At 47.4% G+C, this 18,510-nt stretch overlaps 1 protein-coding gene across 1 annotated transcript in view; it reads right to left on the bottom strand.

Moving 5' to 3' along the window:
- Window positions 1-17,419, bottom strand: part of LOC142775333 (uncharacterized) — a 111,197-nt gene extending 93,778 nt beyond the window's left edge. Inside the window, exons 1-2 of the mRNA XM_075876683.1 lie at window positions 17,416-17,419; window positions 17,115-17,192 (exon numbers count right to left, since the gene is read on the bottom strand). Coding sequence (XP_075732798.1) covers window positions 17,115-17,192; window positions 17,416-17,419 — 82 coding nt within the window. The remainder of the gene's footprint in view (window positions 1-17,114; window positions 17,193-17,415) is intronic.
- Between the last annotated feature and the right edge of the window lie 1,091 nt (window positions 17,420-18,510).

Genomic DNA, 18,510 nt, shown 5'->3' with positions numbered 1-18,510 from the left:
TGTACCGCTGGTGGTACTTGAAGCTTAGCAACTTCAGTGCGTTTTCGTCATCAGTAGCGAGATGGCACGACAGGTGCGCGTTGGGCACGCACGCTCTAAATGTCGTCGTGCCGCCCCCACCCCCCTGCGTCACTATGGGCAACGCCTCCACATGGCGTGGTCAAAGTACGCGTAGATGTTCTCTGGCATGGTGGATCAGTCGCGCGCGCGCTTATCTCCGGATTAGGGCGCTTTGTATATCTTGTGCTTCCCACGCAAGTTTTAGTGGGAGAGCGTGAACGTCAATTCCCTCGTTGCCACGGCCGCGTTTACGAAAGGAGCGTGCTGCTCACACACGAAGAAATAAGAACTGTGGCAGTTGTTCGCGCTCGTTATGTGTTGACCTGTGAGTTCATTTCATGTGTGTTTCTTTCTGTTTGAGGACCGTGCTTTAAGTGTCGATCTGTGGCTGTTGTTTGTTCGCGCTCGTCCTGTGTATGCTCATTTCGTGCTTGCTTTCGCTTGAGGTGTGCGCTGCAAGTTTCGAGTGGTTTGCCGTTCTTCGCGTGACATTGCTATTTGTTGATAAAGCGTTCCATTCCTTGCCTCCTGTGGCGAAACAATGTACAATGAACGCACAACTACCTCTGATGGGACACGTTTCACTTTCGTGTTATACCGATTTCTAACAAGAGGAATCAGCCATGTTTTTTTTCTTCAAGTTTTTTTGAGCCGAGCGTTTTGAGTCGATATATTCGAAGAAATTTTCTTTGCGTATAGAAGACTTCCGCACTTACTCGCGTCACGTCTCGTCTGCATGACGTAGCCTAGAACGACCTAAGTGAGCGAAACCATACTCCTAAATTCTGCGCGTGTTGCCTACTAGGCACTATTTACAATTTAAATGCGTGACGTTTCCGTCCGATACCCGTATAAGTGAGCACCAAAGAACGCGCTTTAATGTAATACGACACGCATACGGTATGACTTGCAGGGAAAGTGAATGCGATAGTGGAACGAACATGTACTGAATACTGCGCAGAAGTTTGCCGGATACGTACAAATGAAACTTTTTCTGAACTTTTTCAGAACGTGGCGTAGAGGGCGTGTCACCGACGTGACCTCTGTCGGTATAGGGATGACGCAGACTGGAGCATCTCCCGTATTTTTCCGGTGGCTCTGCAAGTGTGTCAGCCATCCGGTACAGTAGGAGATACGAGGAGGCATTTATTTCGTGACTTCAGCAGTCATTCAGGCACTACGGAGTCAGATCGTCGACGAACCGTGCACTATAAAAGCACTGTAATAAATCTACAGCGGCTGCACAGCCACTATAGCCCTTCATTAAGAAAGTGATAAAATCTCAACACAGAAGGGTGCCTGGCCGAAAGCCACGATGTCCGCAATGCTATTCACCTCGTGCTTACAGGAGATTTTCAGGGCTGGGAAGAGTTAGGGATACGAGTACCTTAGTAACCTGCGCTTCACTGATGACATTGCCTTGATGAGTAACTAAGGGCACGAACTTCAAATCATGATAACTGAACTTGACAGGGGAAGCCCAACTGTATACGTGTGAAAATTAATATACAGAAAACTAATATGCGACAGTCTGGGCACAGAACAACGCTTTGCAATAGTAAGTGAGGCACTGGAAATGGTAAAAAAAATCCGTCTACATTGGACAGGTAGTAACCGCAGAGCCGAACCATTGGATTGCATAAACTTTTATTTTTATTGGGTAAACTTTTATTAGAGCCGAACCATGACACTGAAGTAACCATGATGAATATGAGTGTGGTAGAGCGCAATTGGCAGGCATTCTGAATCATCAATGGTAGTTTGCTATTATCTCTCAAGACAAAGGCATATAACACCTGTATCTCGCCGGCGTTTACCTAAGAGGTAGAAAAATAATGGCTTACGAAAAGGGTTCAACATAAATTGAGAACGACGCAGTGAGCCACGGAAAGGAATATGATAAGTGTAACCTTAACCTTAAGGAACTAGAAAAAGCGGAAAGAGTCGGGGAACAAACTGGTGTTAAGGATATCTCAGTTGGAATTAAGAAGAAATGGGCATAGCCAGGGCATGCACCGACAAGTCAAGATAACGTCACGGGTCATTAAGAGTAACCGATTGGATTCCAAAAGAAGGCAAGCGCGCGAGGGAGGCTGAAAATTAGGCGGGCAGGAGGTTAAGTCGGTGGCCACTCTATATAAGTGCAGGTCCTGGTTCATTGGCGAAACATGGGAGCGTTCTTTGCCCGGCAGTGGGCGTAGTACGGCTGATGATGACGACAACGATGATGATAGCAGGAGAATGGATACAGCCCGCGTAATTGGTGCACATTTATATGGTGTGGGAGCGTGAACAAACATGGCACTGACAGCAGAGATGAAACATGGCGTAGTTGTGCACGTCTGACAGAAAACGATATGTAATCCAATGTGGAACGAGGGTATAGGCCTGAACTTCATCGCTTGTAGGATCAGCCATTTTTGCTCGGGGACTGTGTTAAGTGCAGAGCGAACGATCGCGACAGCGTACGGCCTGTACGTGATTTCTCATCGCACGCCTGACGTCAGTGTTGGTTCGCCATAACCTGTGACTTAACGAGACCCCCTAGTCTCTGGATGTGGTGTCTGCGCCAACAGGTTATAACTGGGGTTAAGATTACATTTGGCTGCCCCTAACACGGACGCGATAACGGAATAGTCAGGGCCACAGCTGAGTAGTGACTTGATGACAAGGCATCATGAGAATACAACCAATTCGGTTGCTGACCACAAAACTAAGCACACCGCAGAGCGACTTGTATGCAGTTCACTGCAGGTTTAATTGGATTATAAAACTAACAGACGATTGCTTGTTTTAAGCGTGGACGCAAATAGCCTGGACGTGGTGCTAGCAAAAAGAACTACAAAAAATATAAATATGTTCAGGCATGATAAACTACCTCTGCGCAAGATCATATGCACTCCAACTCATATTACGACGCACATTTTTTTTCTTTTTATGTCTCTTACTTAACATGCACCTGCGTGTTTTCATAACGAGAGGAAAAAAATGATTGCTGAAGTATACGTATATGACACGTATCTGAAAGATGTCAACTCCATATACCCTTTGGAAAAATATTATAGACAAAAGGCCCTACAGTGCTTGCCGAATGATTTCCAACATGCTTAATTCTACTCCCAGCGATTCCTTCGTGAAGTTGGATGAACACTTTGTGGAACTAATTTGGCTACCGCTTCTCTTGGCACAGTAAGCGTGGTTTTCATGCCGGTCTTTTATGCTCGTAACGACACGTATAAAGCCTTGCCCCGCCGCGGTGGTCTAGTGGCTAAGGTACTCGGCTGCTGACCCGCAGGGCGCGGGTTCGATTCCCGGCTGCGGCGGCTGCATTTCCGATGGAGGCGGAAATGTTGTAGGCCCGTGTGCTCAGATTTGGGCGCACGTTAAAGAACCCCAGGTGGTCAAAATTTCCGGAGCCCTCCACTACGGCGTCTCTCATAATCATATGGTGGTTTTGGGACGTTAAACCCCACAAATCAATCAACGTATAAAGCCTTGCACTCAATCAATAATGACGCATTGCGCTGCCTTGAATGTTTGAAACTGCGTTTGACTTCCGAATTTTGAATGTCGTCTGCTCGCGTCGAGGCGCGCTATAGGTGGGCGTCTGCACGCTGTCTTTCAGACACGAGGGCGTATGCACTATATACATGCCCAGCACGCCAATTGTACGGATCATGTGTGGTTCCTCATATTTTTGCCAGTGCTTGGTCGGCGAGGAGGAAAACCCCGCGTCATGGCCATGAAGAACGAAAAGCGTGGCAAAGCGTCATCGCGCGCGGCGGAGTGTTGTTCGCGAGAGCGGCGTTTGATTGACGAGGAGCGCGTTTATTATTTACGACCGTGTCATTAGGAGATGAGCCGTGCGCCCATGCGAAGACGTCGCTCGAGAACCGCGGCTAAGCCGTGCCACACGACGGCCATTCAGTTTTACGGCTTTCCCCTTCGGCGGCTCTCGCTGTCGCTGATCGGGGCCAGGCGCGTGCTCCGTGGAGCGTGCGTCGACGATCATCGACCACTGCGCCGCACAGCAGCACGCAATCAGGTCCTCGTGTGTCTGCATGGAAGAGGAGCGCGCGCGGAGATTTCGTGCCTTTCTCGTGTACCGGCTGGTCTGATATACGAAAACAGCTCAGTTTAGGTGTGAACTCATTGCCGCACTAGTCGGAACTCGAGATAACTGAGTATACAACAAGACCAAGTTCATTAAGTCGATCGATAGCCTTAGATGCTTCATCAAACACAAAAATCGTCGGTGTCAACGCGAGCAGTGCAAAAAAAAAAAAAAAGAGAGAGTAAAACCACACCGTGATGATGGTTCAAATCCCGGCTGTGGCGGCTGCATTTCCGATGGAGGCGGAAATGTCGTAGGCCCGTACGTGTGCTCAGATTTGGGTGCACGTTAAAGAACCCCAGGTGGTCGAAATTTCCGCAGCCTTCCACTACGGCGTCTCCCATAATGATATGGTGGTTTTGGGACGTTAAACCCCACAAATCAATCAAATCACACCGTGATGATATCACATCATTGTTCGCCAGTATTTGTGACGTCGCGATGACGTCACGTCATGACATCATCACTAGACATCGTCGCGTGGTCGAAAATGCACAAATGATGGAGGCAATGCAAGAACCACTTGAGGTGCAAAAAGCTTGCAAAGGCTCCGATCCCAGAGGCAATGCGAACCCACGCTATAGGTTCAGAGTGGGCGCCAGGGAAGATCGATACATCGACTGAGAAGAAAAAGCTGAATTTCCCCTTCGAATCGTCTTAGGCGAACGCATAAGGGAACCTGTGAGTATTTACATGCATCTTGCTCGGTGGGTTAGTCGACACAACACGCTTCCTCAGGCTGGTCGACTGAACCTGGGTCACAATCTACACAATACGCAAGCATTGTTACTTAGGGAAAGAGTAACTGGACATGTCATTATAGCGTAGGCGGCCGGCCAATGGGAAGGAGCACTTGCGAAAGAACGGCGCCGTATATTCGGCCTCTGGGACGTCTGCTCGATCTCATTTCGCACGAGACCCAGAGCTCTCGGTGCGAGGCCCTGTTTCGGCGGTGGCCGCTACTGTCAGTCGAATGCAACGGCGTCGTACGAATTCTTTATTGGGCGCGGCAGTTGCCGAGAATGCTAGAGGGCTGCCTGTATAGCGGGCTTAATTTGACGGCTGATTGAGACGTTAATCACTGAACTGGCACACAAATAATGAATCGCTTTCGTCGTCGACGATGCGTGCGGCGCTCCCTGCTCGTTTCCGGCGCCCATTATATACTGCCTCGTCGTTGTTAGCCCGACAGCGCATTTCGAGTCAGTCCGGAAAGGGCGCGCGGTTCTGCTCTTGTAAAGATGGGGTCGGGTCAGCGGTCGTTCGGGCGGGCACCGCCGGCTGCAGAATACTGCAGGGACTCACGCAGAATGCTGCTGGAAAGATGCACGTATGCCGCAGTTAAGCCAGTCACTATCTGAATGATGTTGTAGCGCGAATTAACGGGAACGCAAGCAAGTCGCACGTGCATGCACATGGCGCTGCAGTGCGTTGATGCGCCATTCTTGTTTCACTGTTCAAATGCGCTACAATGTTATTCCAGGGTGTCATACGAACAATTGACTGCATCGCAACACTTATGACTCTCGCTTGTCGGGCTCAAATATATAGGCGAAGTCGCTGTCCCTTCAGGAGACAAAGACAGTCTAAGGGAATGGCCTAGAAAGGTTGATAAAAGCCTGGCAGAATTGTTGACTGCATAAAACTGAATACGCGCGACATTTCATTTCGTGGGACTTGTAAATTGGGTCTGTGTCCAAGTTTCGAGTCAAGTTTACTCGAAGATACATGTATATATACATATGGAGTGAGCCAGACTATTCTTTATGTTCTGTTCAATCGTCTATTTAGGTCACTTTTATTAACTAACTTTTAAGCAACAAAAATGGGCCGGACATTCCGACGACAAAGCTGTTCATCAGTTTGCAAAGCGTCCGATGAGAATGTTTGGACATTTGTATCTGTTAATTTTTTGTGTTTTCCTACTAACTGCAAATGCCCGCGAAATGCATTGATTGATTGATATGTGTGGTTTAACGTCCCAAAACCACCATGTGATTATGAGAGGCGCCGTAGTGGAGGGCTCCGAAAATTTCGACCACTTCAGGTTGTTTAACGTGCACCCAAATCTGAGCACACGGGCCTACAACATTTCCGCCTCCATCGGAAATGCAGCCGCCCCAGCCGGGATTGATCCCGCGACCTGCGGGTCAGCAGCCAAGTACCTTAGCCACTAGGCCACTGCGGCGGGGCGCCCGCGAAATGCCGAAAAACACCACGCGACAACCCGGATCGCGCGCCAGTGAGCATGATGCTTCTAGTGCTCCCTGTATAACGTTCCACGTACGAACAACCATAGCATTTGCCCGATCGTGCTGTCTCGAGAGAGACTCAACGATGATGGTGGCTTTGCGATGAACACATTTCGCTATCGGCCACGAAAGTGATAACCACTGTGACTTCTTACCACTGTCATGAACCGGTGCGAAGGAAGCGTATCGTTTGTACGCGGAACGTTAGGGAGCACCAGAATCAAGGCGTGCGTAGGCGCGCCAGGGGGTATGTCACAGGGTATTTTTTTTTATATTTCACGGGCATTTGTAGTTAGCAGAAAAATGCTAATAAGTAACAGATATAGAGTGCAAAACTGTCTAATCGGACGTTTTTTCTAGCCGATCTACAACTTTCTCATGGAAAAGTTTGACCCATCTTCATTCCTTCAGAAGTTAGTTAAAAGGGTCTAATTAAACAATTAATCCGAACACAATAGATAGCCTGATTCACTCCAGACAACGGTCAGCAACACGCAATTGGTCGCGCCGTTATCGCGTGTCGGCATATTTTTAAACTCTGGCTAAATATAGCTGGGGCACCCTGTATAAGTTATATTCCTCACAAACCAAAGGGTCATTCGATCATTTCTGAACTGGACAGCCACATACTGGCAAAAGAAATAAAACGGTGCTTAATGATGTCGCACCACAAAAACTGACAGCATGTGATGTTACTTACGCCTGTGGCTGATCTCGTTGTAGTTTACTGCGCGAAAACGTTACACGGAAGTAAAGATTTAGCACGGGTGCACGAAAGCGATAAAGGAAGACAAAACATGGTAAGCGCTGACGTTGAAAACCGGATGCCATCGAGCGAAATGCGGAAGCGTTAGTCGCATTATTAATTACTTTCGTATGAGTTTTAAGAAGGAGGAGGAGCAACATAAAAACCGACGGACAGGGAGGTTAGCCAGTTTTCAGACCGGCTGGCTACACTGTGCTGGGGAAAGTGCAAGGGGAGTAAAAGATGATATAAAAGAGATATTACAAAAAAAAAAGAATACGGTGAAAAACAGAGGAGAACAATAATTCGTTAGACGACACAGCATAAAGTCCCTTTCAACTTTGCCAGAACATTAAGAGAGAGGGAGAGAGAGAGATAACAGCAGCTGCAGGAAGCTCGAACGTCTCTGCAGACGTTGCGCGATTTAAAGTGGAGCGCCTTTATAAGGTTTATTGGGAACGGTAATTAATTGCTTTAATACAGCTCGTATGAATGAGCTGTCGTTGACTTTCCCACTTACCGTCAGAGCCATTTGTATCGTCCCATCAAAAGGCGCGGCTGGAGGGTGCTCGGGATATCGCGGCGACGTACGTCGCGCGTGGAACATTATTAAATGGTGGCGTTGCTTTGCGCGGGCAAACTCCGCGACACCATTTTGACAGATGAGGCATATACGCTTGCGCGTAAAAGACGCTTTTGAACGTGACAGTAGCTTTCACGTGGGTAAAGCATGCACCGGCTGATGAGCGATCAGTGTCTCTATCTTTCTCCTTCTCACTCGCTCACACACACTGGTATATATATAAATATATATATATATATATATATATATATATATATATATATATATATATATATATATATATATATATATATATATATATATATATATATATATATATATATATATATATATATATATATATATATATATATATAGCATTCGTTGACGAGAATGCCCCACCTCCACAAAGTTCAGTTGTATTATAGTGTGTGTGTGTGTGCTGACCTCCGGCTCTTTTGTCTGTCACCGCTCTGGCTCTTTAAATTGAACTTCCCGCCGAACCAGCTGCGGAACCCGGAACGGACACACAGCCTGCCCTTTGTCTTAGCTGGAGAGTTGAACGCACTGCCCGCCGACGGAAGCGTGGCCTTAATTAACCAGTCTTGCAGAGGAGCTCATTTGGCTCTGGCGTCGTCAACGAAGCGACATAGCTCAAGTGGACGAGGAGGAAGGCGAGGTTTCTAGGGGAGAGAGAGGGGGACTCTCTTTGTCGCCATTGAAAACGGGCGCGCCGAAAGTCGCGAGCGGCCGCGCACAAAGGCATCGAAGAGGCGTCAATGAGCCGCCGCCGAACGCTGCCGAAAACAGGTCAAGCGTCGCCACGGCGTTTTCCTTCGGTCCCGACTCGGTCACGTGTGTGCGGGGCGACCGAAGAGGAGTCGGTGCACATCCTTAAACCCGCAGTGCAGCCGAACGCGCCGCAGCTTCTCTCCACACCAAACGGTGCGAAACTGCTCATGGAGACAGGGATGGGGCCTCGCTATTTATTTGCTGTCTGCGCCGCACAAGCTGCTTCTCTTTTCTTCCAGTTTGTCAGGTAACAGCGCGTGACGTCTCCTCTTGCACGCGCAGTAACCATGTGTCTATCTCTCGTCGCTAACGGGCAACCGCGACCGACTGGATGAGCTCGCCGGTCGTGCCTATGCAAGGAAGCCTGAGAACCAGCCGGTGGTTAATTTTTTTTTTTCGGACCAAGCAGGCGTAGGAGGACAGTCACCAAGGCCGCGTGCTCTGACCAAAGACAAATCAGAGAGAGAAAGCTAAAAGTGGCAAGGACGGAGTTACTCAGTCAAATGTAAATTTATCGGCACGATTTGCATTGAACATATATATGATATGGCAGCCGTGTCAAGAGTACAGTGTCCGCTTCGAATGTCTGACGTACTGGGATCGATTACTGGTATTCCTAATCGAGAGAAAGACGCCCCGACCAGGCGCTCGGCGGTTTGGGTGCTGATATCTTGTGACGGTGGTATTTCCTTTTTTTTTTTTTTGCTCTCTTCAGAACTTCACTACCCGTCGCCACATCCTTCAATCCACCCCACGATGCTGCTTTCTTGTGGATTGCCGAAATAAAAGTCGTTAATAACCTCAAACCACTTTCAGCGAAGGGAAGCTCCATCATTTATACCTGGCTCCTCTGTCTTTCTGTAGACTGCAAACAGATTTTGTACAAAATAGCAAAAATAACAGGATTTTTCCTCTCTTTCTGCCCAAGTTATTTATGGATTCTGTACAAAGTTAGCACGTTAGTTTGTCTTTGAAACAGAAGAGCGTCCACTGGTTTTTGGACAAAAGTCTATGCTTGACCGTGCGGTGGCACTACGGTGGTATTTCCGGTGCTGCGAAGCCATACATAAAGCATCCTGTTCTCCCTGTACAACTCTTTTTGTACACTAAACCATTTTCCAATTTTAAGGCGGCTTCAAGCAAGACAAACACCTTTTGCTTTACGATAATATGCAAATTTTCAGGTGTATGGGTGTTTTCGTTCCACAACTAGCCCTTAGAAAACACCCTTTTGGAGCTGAGGGTGTTATGGGTTGTCCAGAAACATTTGGCCCATATGATAACGTGCCAGATGACAAGACTAGCTGATTGAAAGTTGTGAGATATTATGCGAGTTTAGATCAAAATATCTGTACCTTTTAGCGCGAGCTACAAGCACACCATATAACTTTACGCCTATTCTGTTCATGTTTATTGTTCTTTTGTACAGAACAGAAAGATCCCCAATCAAGGGCGTAAGCAATTTTGTTCGGTGGAGGGGGGGGGGGGGCACCTTAATGGATGGGAAGGCGGATGTAGTGGAGCATAACTTTTTCCTCTGTGTCCCATTAGAAAATTTCGGTGGTGGAGGGGAGGGGGGTGGACGAACTCTTGTGGCCCTCGAGTTAGTGTGTATGCAGTACCTCTATGTGGCACTTACTGGCTACGCCACTCTCCCCACTCGCACTAAACAGTGGCCTGAGATACCATGACTACAGTTGGTTCTCACGGTTTTTCAGTGATACGAGCGTATTAGGCTATCGGCAACACCCCAGGGTAAGGGTACTTCGATCCGTAAATACAGCCGTTTCCTAAGGTGTAAGGATGTTAGTTATAGGCAGGGCCAGCCCCTTTGAGGGTGTAAACTGGTGTACCGTGTACGCAAGGGCCACGGGATAGGTAACAGCACAAATATTATGCGCCTCATAACGAGCGTTGGTACAGCACACTTTTGTCGAAAGCTGCACGCTTTATCTGTGTTTTCTTCTTGCAGTTTACGCTCGGCTGTCTGTTTCGCTGGCACGGTCAAGCAGTTTCTTTTCTTTCTTTTTGGAGAAGGGAGGAAGAAATCGAGGCTCACGTCTACTTACCGAAAGAATAATCACTCGCAAATGCTCGGCCTGTGGTGTCGGTTCGCGCCTTCGTGGGTTAGTGAACATCTAGCACCGCGAAGGCTTTTAAACGCCGAAAACAAGATAGGAGTGCTTACGTCGCCGCTCTCTCGCGAGAACGGAGAACTTGCAGGTATACCAAACGATACAGGATCGTACGCACGAGAAACAGAACTTGTTGGCATCGCGCGCCCGATATGGTACATAGGGAGCCTATTCACAGGAATGGCGATAAGCTAGCGCCGCGTGCATTTACTTGTGACGGCAATAGACACGCACCGGCAATGCCAGAGATACAAGGGCGCCTTGTAACGGGCGCAGAGGATCAGCTGATCCGCGCAAGCGGATGCAGCGCGTTCATTGAGAGTGACCTCGACGCAACCTGGGTAACTAAGCAGCTCCTCTCTCTCTCTCTCTCTCTCTCTCTCTCTATATATATATATATATATATATATATATATATATATATATATATATATATATATATATATATATATATATATATATATATATATATATATATATGTGTGTGTGTGTGTGTGTGTGTGTGTGTGTGTGTGTGTGTGTGTGTGTGTGTGTGTGTGTGTGTGTGTGTGTGGAGAGAAAGAATGTGTGTGTGTGTGTGTGTGGCCATCGCAACGGGGGGCAGCCCTGACGTCGTCCGTCCTGTGTGGAGTGGAGTGGGCGAGCGAACCTCCACAATGAAGCTCGAAGGATGCGGCTGATGTCTCGCTATTCACCGGCTCCGCACGCATTCTCGCGCGCGCTTCCCGTCGGCGTCGAGCGAGCGGACAGCGCTCTCGGCCTGACGCATTTCGCACGCGCCCGAATGTCGCGCTGCCGAGCGTCGAAAACTCCCGAGTTTTTATTTGATGTCCGAAGGGGTAGGAAGTCGGATGTTGGTTTCTCCGCGCCGCTGCCTCTGCGTCGGCCGCATGTACTCACGCAACGCGCTCCTTCCGGGGCGTCCCATTGTGCGTCGCAGCAGCGTCGGTGCTTCTGAGGGAGCCGCTGTCGACAACAGAGCGTTTCGGCGAATCGCAGCGTGGTAGCCAGCGCCGCGCGTGGCGCGTTAGCGGAACATTTGCATCCGGATAACGTGACTCGGGAGACTACCGTGCGCGGGACATCGGGCAACTAACTAGGTGTCTCAGCTAAGTTGCGCCTATTATTAAAGAAACTAGCGTATCCTCTACACGTGTATCGAAGCGGCCCAGTATTGTTCTCAGCTATAAATAGCCGGGATGTTTTTTTTTTTTTTTCACATCCGCCAAGTTGGGCGATTCAGGCTGCTTAATCAACTTTTGATTGGTAACTTTAGCAAAGAAAAATTGAATACCAATGTTGCTGCACTGGTTCCGAAACGTTAAAATATTTAATTCATGCTAAAATAACTGATAATCTGATAAGCTGGGTGATTACAAAAATTGTCTAATTAACCTACAAAACAGTGTACTCAGTGTACTTAGTGTACGCAATATACTATAGAATAGTTGGAATGTATGTTTAGCTACGCAGTTTTTTTTTCTCACAGAATAGAATGAAAGAAAGCAGATAGGTTAACCGGAATGCACCCCTTTTCAATTTATTGTTACGAAAAAAGAATTCAAAACTAAATAGCATATATACATATATACAGTTCTACATAGGTGAATGCAAAAGTTCTCATTTGGGCAGAACAAACTCGGGGTTATTTCATCGATGCAAAAATAACAGCCCTGTTAAATGTTTTTTTTTTTTAGATTTTCTTTTTTATTACTGAGGTAAATCACAGAACATGCTTGAAGCAAGTTAACCGAAACAACCTGTATAAGTAAAAATTATTAATACTTTGTGGGGTTCTATAGGAGGCAATATCATCACATAATTTTGAGACACGTTAGAGGACTGCGAAAATTTTGACCTTCTGGAGTTATTTTACGTGCGCATGGGCCTCCAGCATATCGCCTCCTTCGAAATGCGACCAGCGCAGTCGGGACCGAACTTGCGGCTATCGGGTCAGCGGCCGAACACTGCGCTGCAGCGCTTACCACAACAGCGGATAGATAGCGCGGCGCGCCGTGTTGCACTTAGCTGCAAATGCTGTCTAAAAACGATAGCCTTCTGCAGGCCTTCTTTCGTGCTTAGCGTGGAATTTTCAGCGCAGTCTAAGAAAGACAAGACAAGGTTATTTAGAATTACGTATCTATGTATTTTCCAGTAAAGGATAACGCAACATAATATATATATATATATATATATATATATATATATATATATATATATATATATATATATATATATATATATATATATATGTGTGTGTGTGTGTGTGTGTGTGTGTGTGTGTGTGTGTGTGTGTGTGAAGTGGGTGCTTAAGGGCTCGTTTCTTTTTCTTGTTATCGGACACAATATTAGTGAAATCTAACAGACAATAATGCAAGGTAAGTATAGGGGAGGTTGTTACACCTAATTGTAATATAAATGTGAAAGAAAAGTGGATGAAAAGATAACTTGCCGTGGTCAGGAACTGAACCTGCGATCTCCAAATAACTAAAGTTGTTTATTCCTACAATCTCACATTTACATTACAATTAAGTCAAATAGCTTCCCCTATACTTTCCTTGCATTAGTCCCGATTCCTTTATCAAGGAATGATGCAGCAAGACAACTTTACCTGCTGGCTCGAGATCTTACACGCACGTTCTGGTCGTCTACCAGCTTCCAAAGATGTCAATTATATGAACTGGATCCTTCGCTCAAGATAAAGCTACCATCACAACTTTCCCGCTCCGATGCGACTCTGTTATGCCGCCTTTGGTTGGGTGTTGCATTCACAAAGGTGTACTCCTTTCGCATTCGTATGGCAGACACCTCTAGGTGCGACTGCTGCGGAGCTGAGGAGACCATTGAACACGTCCTGTGCAGCTGAGCTTGCAACGACACACAGCGATGTCAGCTCCGGATGGTTTTGAATCAACTTGACTCCAGATCATTTTGTGTGCAGAAGATTCTAGGACCTTGGGCATCTGCCTCAGTTGCGCAGGAAGCGACTAAAGCACTCCTACTTTACTTGATGTCAACAAACCTGAGCGACCACCTGTAGACTGTGTGTGTTCCCCTGAGTGTGCTCGTAATTGTGTGTACCTTCTTATCTCTCTGCAACCTATTTTCTCCCCTTCATCCCTTCCGCAGTGCAGGGTAGCAAACCGGCTATGCGTCTGGTTAACCTCCCTGCCCTTCCTTGCATCTTTATCTCTCTCTGTCTTCTCTGTTAGATCTCATTATTAGCGTGTCTAACAAGAAAAAACCACGAGACTTTAAGGATGCACTACCTTCCTGCATTCATTAACGAGAGTCTCGTACTGACAGACTTGGTGCCTTTGGGTAGTATACGAAGGACTCTTATTGGTCAGCTGGCAGCCCGCAATAAGTTCACGTGCTACGTGACGCCAAACTCGCCGCCATGGATGCTGGTGGCGCTGACTGACACTCCCAGGTTTAATTCACATATATACACAATAATGTGGATCGATCATTCATTTTGTACTTAGTCTGTCCCTTGTCACCGCATACATGGTATAGAAGCAAGTAATAAGGGTCACGCAGGTCACGTGACCAGATAGTGGACGAATAAATGAAATGAAGTGAAATTATAATGATGATGCTCGATATAATCACGATCATGACGATGGTGACTGAAATGTGTAAGCGCGCTTATTTCAAATTGGCAGCATATTTCCGGCACCACGCGTGATATCGCTAGCCAAGCCCCATACACGCTTGCGCGTTTACAGCTTCACTGTGCGACGGTTTTCACGGCGTGGAACTGGGTGATTTTTTTTTTTTTGAGCGTGTAAACGGAAAGTGCTACATTGCAGTGCAGAGCGACAAAAGTATGCACAAGGTGCTGCGAAACTGCCGCTTTTTTTCGCGCTTCCAGCAACTGATCGGGCATCGCGACGCTGTATACCGTCTCTCGGCGCAGGGAAGTGCGCGTGGGCGGACGCTCATCTCATCGCCAAACATTGCGTGGTGGCACACAGGTGCGCGGCGCCCGTTCAAATATGCGGGAGTGCCTCTCGAATGGGCTTTACTCGCCCACGCGCGGCGCCGTCTCGCACCGCGTTTTGATTGCCGCTGCCGAGTTTCCCTTTTACGCGAAACACAAAACGAAGAGAAACAGGGCGGCGGCTTATGCGGATGTATAGAGGTCTGCGCGTGCTCTTCTTCTTTTCCTGGCGACATCGTAGGTGGGCGGCGTCGGCGCGATCGAGCCGGCGTGGGCGTGCATGCGCCAGCTACGAACTTTTGTGCGCCGAGAACGCGCAGCGTATAGCGGACGCTGCTCTCCCGACTTCACCGATGCGTCTGTTCTTTTTTTTTTCCGGGAAATATCGCTGCGGGTGTATGCAACTGCGTGTTATTCCTTTGGCTACCGTTAGCTACGCCCCCGCCCGGCAGCCTCCATGAACCGGCGCCTGACCTCCGCGTTTGAATTCCATTAACGACGGTGCTTCTCGCGATCGCTCTGAAACCCGAGTTTGTAAACAGGGACGCGGCGTGCGAAAAGGGAATGCGTTAGTTCAGCCCGAAAAGTCAGCTCGCTCGACTGGTCCGTTCAGAATCGTCAGTGGTCACGGAAAAATGCGAAGCACAATCGTGTGTTATATGCGCACATACTGTACACTGTCGTTCTTTATGAAAGGGAACACGCGAACGCGTGGCCTGCGCTCTGCGGCGGCTGCCTACAGCCCCATCAACCGACAGCTAAAGAAAACATGTTCGCTTTTGGCGTCATCTATGGTCAAGCAAGATAACGAGTCATGGGCGGTAGACAAGCGCTGCTAGATTACGTTCTCTTACCGCTCGCGCGGTGAGCGATAACGGGGGATCACTGCAGCTTGCGCCGTGGTCGCGAACAACGTTTGATATGTTATCCGCGTACTACGCACTGCAAGCGTGAGCAGAGAGGGAGTGCAATCTAGCAGCGCTTATCTACCGGCCATAATATAGTTATTTGTTTTTCGGCAACAGGCTACGCTGAAAACGAACGTGTTTCCTTTTGCTGTCGGTTGATGGGGCTGTAGGCAGCCGCCGCAGAGCGCAGGCCACGCGTTCGCGTGTTCCCTTTCATAAAGGACGACAGTGTACATGCTGTCCGTACCACGCAACGGTTATATGAGCACGCAAAGTGCATACACACACGAGACGCGGTTTTCGTCTTCGTCGACTAATGCTCCTATATCAGATACACCCCCGTGTTGCTTTGCGATGTTTCGAAAGTTCTAAGAGCCTCTATTGAATGCCAGCTCTAGACATGTATAAAAGACGGTACACATGTATAAAAAAAAACGAGCAAATAGCATGTTATCGCCATGGGCAGCAGGGTCTGTGGCGTTGTACAGGCTATATATACTAACAAACACTAACAGAAGAAAGACCAATGTTTATAGCGCGCGGGATCGGCCGTGTAGATACAGAGGCCCGTCATAATAGGGATATACGGTAACAGCACTTCCCTTAACGTGGACAGCATGTCGGTGGTTACGCCTCTTTATTCAATTTTTGGAATGAATGAAAGCAGGGTAACTATAGATGATCAGTTGAATAGAAGGCAGCCGCAAGGAACTCTATGCGTGTTTACTCGCAGCGTAGCCCTCCATTTTAGCGGTGCTGCGTAACGAATATCCATTAGCGAACACGGACGTTAACAGGGAGAGACATTTTCTTTCGCTTCGCTCTATATACATTATCGCTGGGCAACGAACGCGGAAAGCTGATCACGTTCCGCCTCGTGCCAACTCTTGTTAGCATGACGGGACCGTGTGCATGAAGATGAAGTGTCGCGTCTGTGCAGGTGTAGAGAGAAGGGGGGAGGGATAATATAATATTAAATGTTGAAGGTTGTCGGGCGCGCCCTTTCGTGCATTCGGCTGTTTTTTTTTTTTTGCGTTGCCCTAGGCTGGAAGTTTCAGCCTCACAATAGCACGTCCTCGGTATTTCTGAGCGCGACCTTAAAATAATCCGCGTATAGACAGGTGAATGCAGCTATAGCTTTTTAAAACAGGGTGCATTAGTTAGCGAAGTGAGGACGTCTGCAGCTTTGGGGAGCTTGATTGCATGCACTAACACCGTAGAGGGCACATGAAGTGCTCGTCATAATGAGTGCTCCTCTCATAAAAAAAAAACATGACATCCATAATGAGCGAAAATGCAAGGAGCCTTGCAAACATGCACGGGCACGCTCAGGGTGAAGGTAACCTTCGATGAAGTCACGCTCTGGGCGTCACCTGAGGTAACGTTCTTAAACGCGGTTATAAATAATATTGAGCACAATAAAGGTATCGAAGTGAATTGACTACCACATTACGATGCACAAATTTGCGCCCTTTTGAGACCTATCTATTATCCTTGTTACTTTTCTTTTTTGCTTATTAGTCGTACGACATGAACACGCGCAACAAAACAAAGAAAAAAAAACAACAACAACAAGAAGACGTCCACTCGTGCTACTCACAATGTCCATATGTCGCCGCCTTAGTAGTGTGCTCCTGGCTCGTAGTCGATTTCTCGCTGCCTGTTGCTGATTCACCAGCTGCGCGAGAAATTGAATACAAAGTTACACGTGGTTAGCCTGTAGTTCCCTTTGAATAGTTATACAGACTGAAATAGCAGTAAACTGGACCACTACGAAGTGCCACGGCCGCTCCTTAGAAGTGCTATCCAGAAAAAAAATGATAATGCACCAACATCACTTCAACCCAGGGATTAAAGTCAAGGCTGGGCCCCCCTTTATGGAGCATCTGCCCCCCCCCCACCCATTGTTAGGTAATCTGTAGCACTTGATTGGTATATGTGAATTAACGTCCAAGAACCACCATAGGATTGTGAGACACGCCGTAGTGGAGGGCTCCGGGAAATTTCGCTGAGCACACGGGCTTACAGCATTTTCGCCTCCATCAAAAATGCAGCCGCCGCAGCTGAGATTCGATCCCATTTGTAGCGCTGCTGCACCTATTTGACGAGCACTAGTGTTGTTGATTTTGTGGCAGTATTGATGTGTGCGGAGAAATAATAACGCTAATATACTCATTTGCATAACTATATATATATATATATATATATATATATATATATATATCCCTTTGCAATGATGATAGACTTTATGCCCTGCCTCGACCACACTTGCAACACAAGGGGTGCTCTTTCAGAGTCTGTAGCCAGAAATTAATTTTATTGTGGGCAGGGAAAGGGTTAACCACACTTTATGTACGTGCGTGCATTGGTATCTGTGCGGGCATATATACACACTCAAAAATGTTAAATTTTGGGAGGCGGGAAGAAAAGGCGCTTTGCCACCTCCTATGCCCCCTGGCCACACCAGCGATTCAAGTGAAGCTTTCGGCGTCTTATATCTGTAATGCGCAAAAAATCAGAAATCCTGGTTAGTTTGGCACGTACTAAACAGCACAGAATTGTTTAAAGTGGAACTAATAAAAGCATAAATGCCGTAACGCAACCAGTCATCTTTATTAGCCGTCAGTAGCATTCGCCACCTGGCGGACTCATGAAAGCACCATGGCTATTCATACTAAAAGGCTCATGCTAAGACCATTCATGCTTAATGCCTGGGCAGTTATCTCTCACGCGTAGAGGCCCCCACGCGTGGCGGATTGATATAAGTATCGCGTTTTACCTGGGCATGTGCACATAAGTTTTTGACTCTATATACTTTCTTTTTCTTCGCTGTTGGCCTTTTTTGTTGTTAGTCATTGTTTCAACTTTTCTGTTGTGTCCGTGTTTGCGTGCCAAGTTTTTTTCAATGGATGCGTGTGAACTATCTCGGCTCTCTGCTATTCTATACCATAGCTATTACTACATAATACCAACATCAATTCGCGCAGAAGCCGCTC

This window comes from Rhipicephalus microplus, chromosome X (assembly GCF_043290135.1).
Source record: "Rhipicephalus microplus isolate Deutch F79 chromosome X, USDA_Rmic, whole genome shotgun sequence".
NCBI lineage: Eukaryota > Metazoa > Arthropoda > Arachnida > Ixodida > Ixodidae > Rhipicephalus > Rhipicephalus microplus.
Note: the sequence above shows the minus strand (reverse complement) of the source record. Positions and strands in the feature narration are given on the sequence as shown.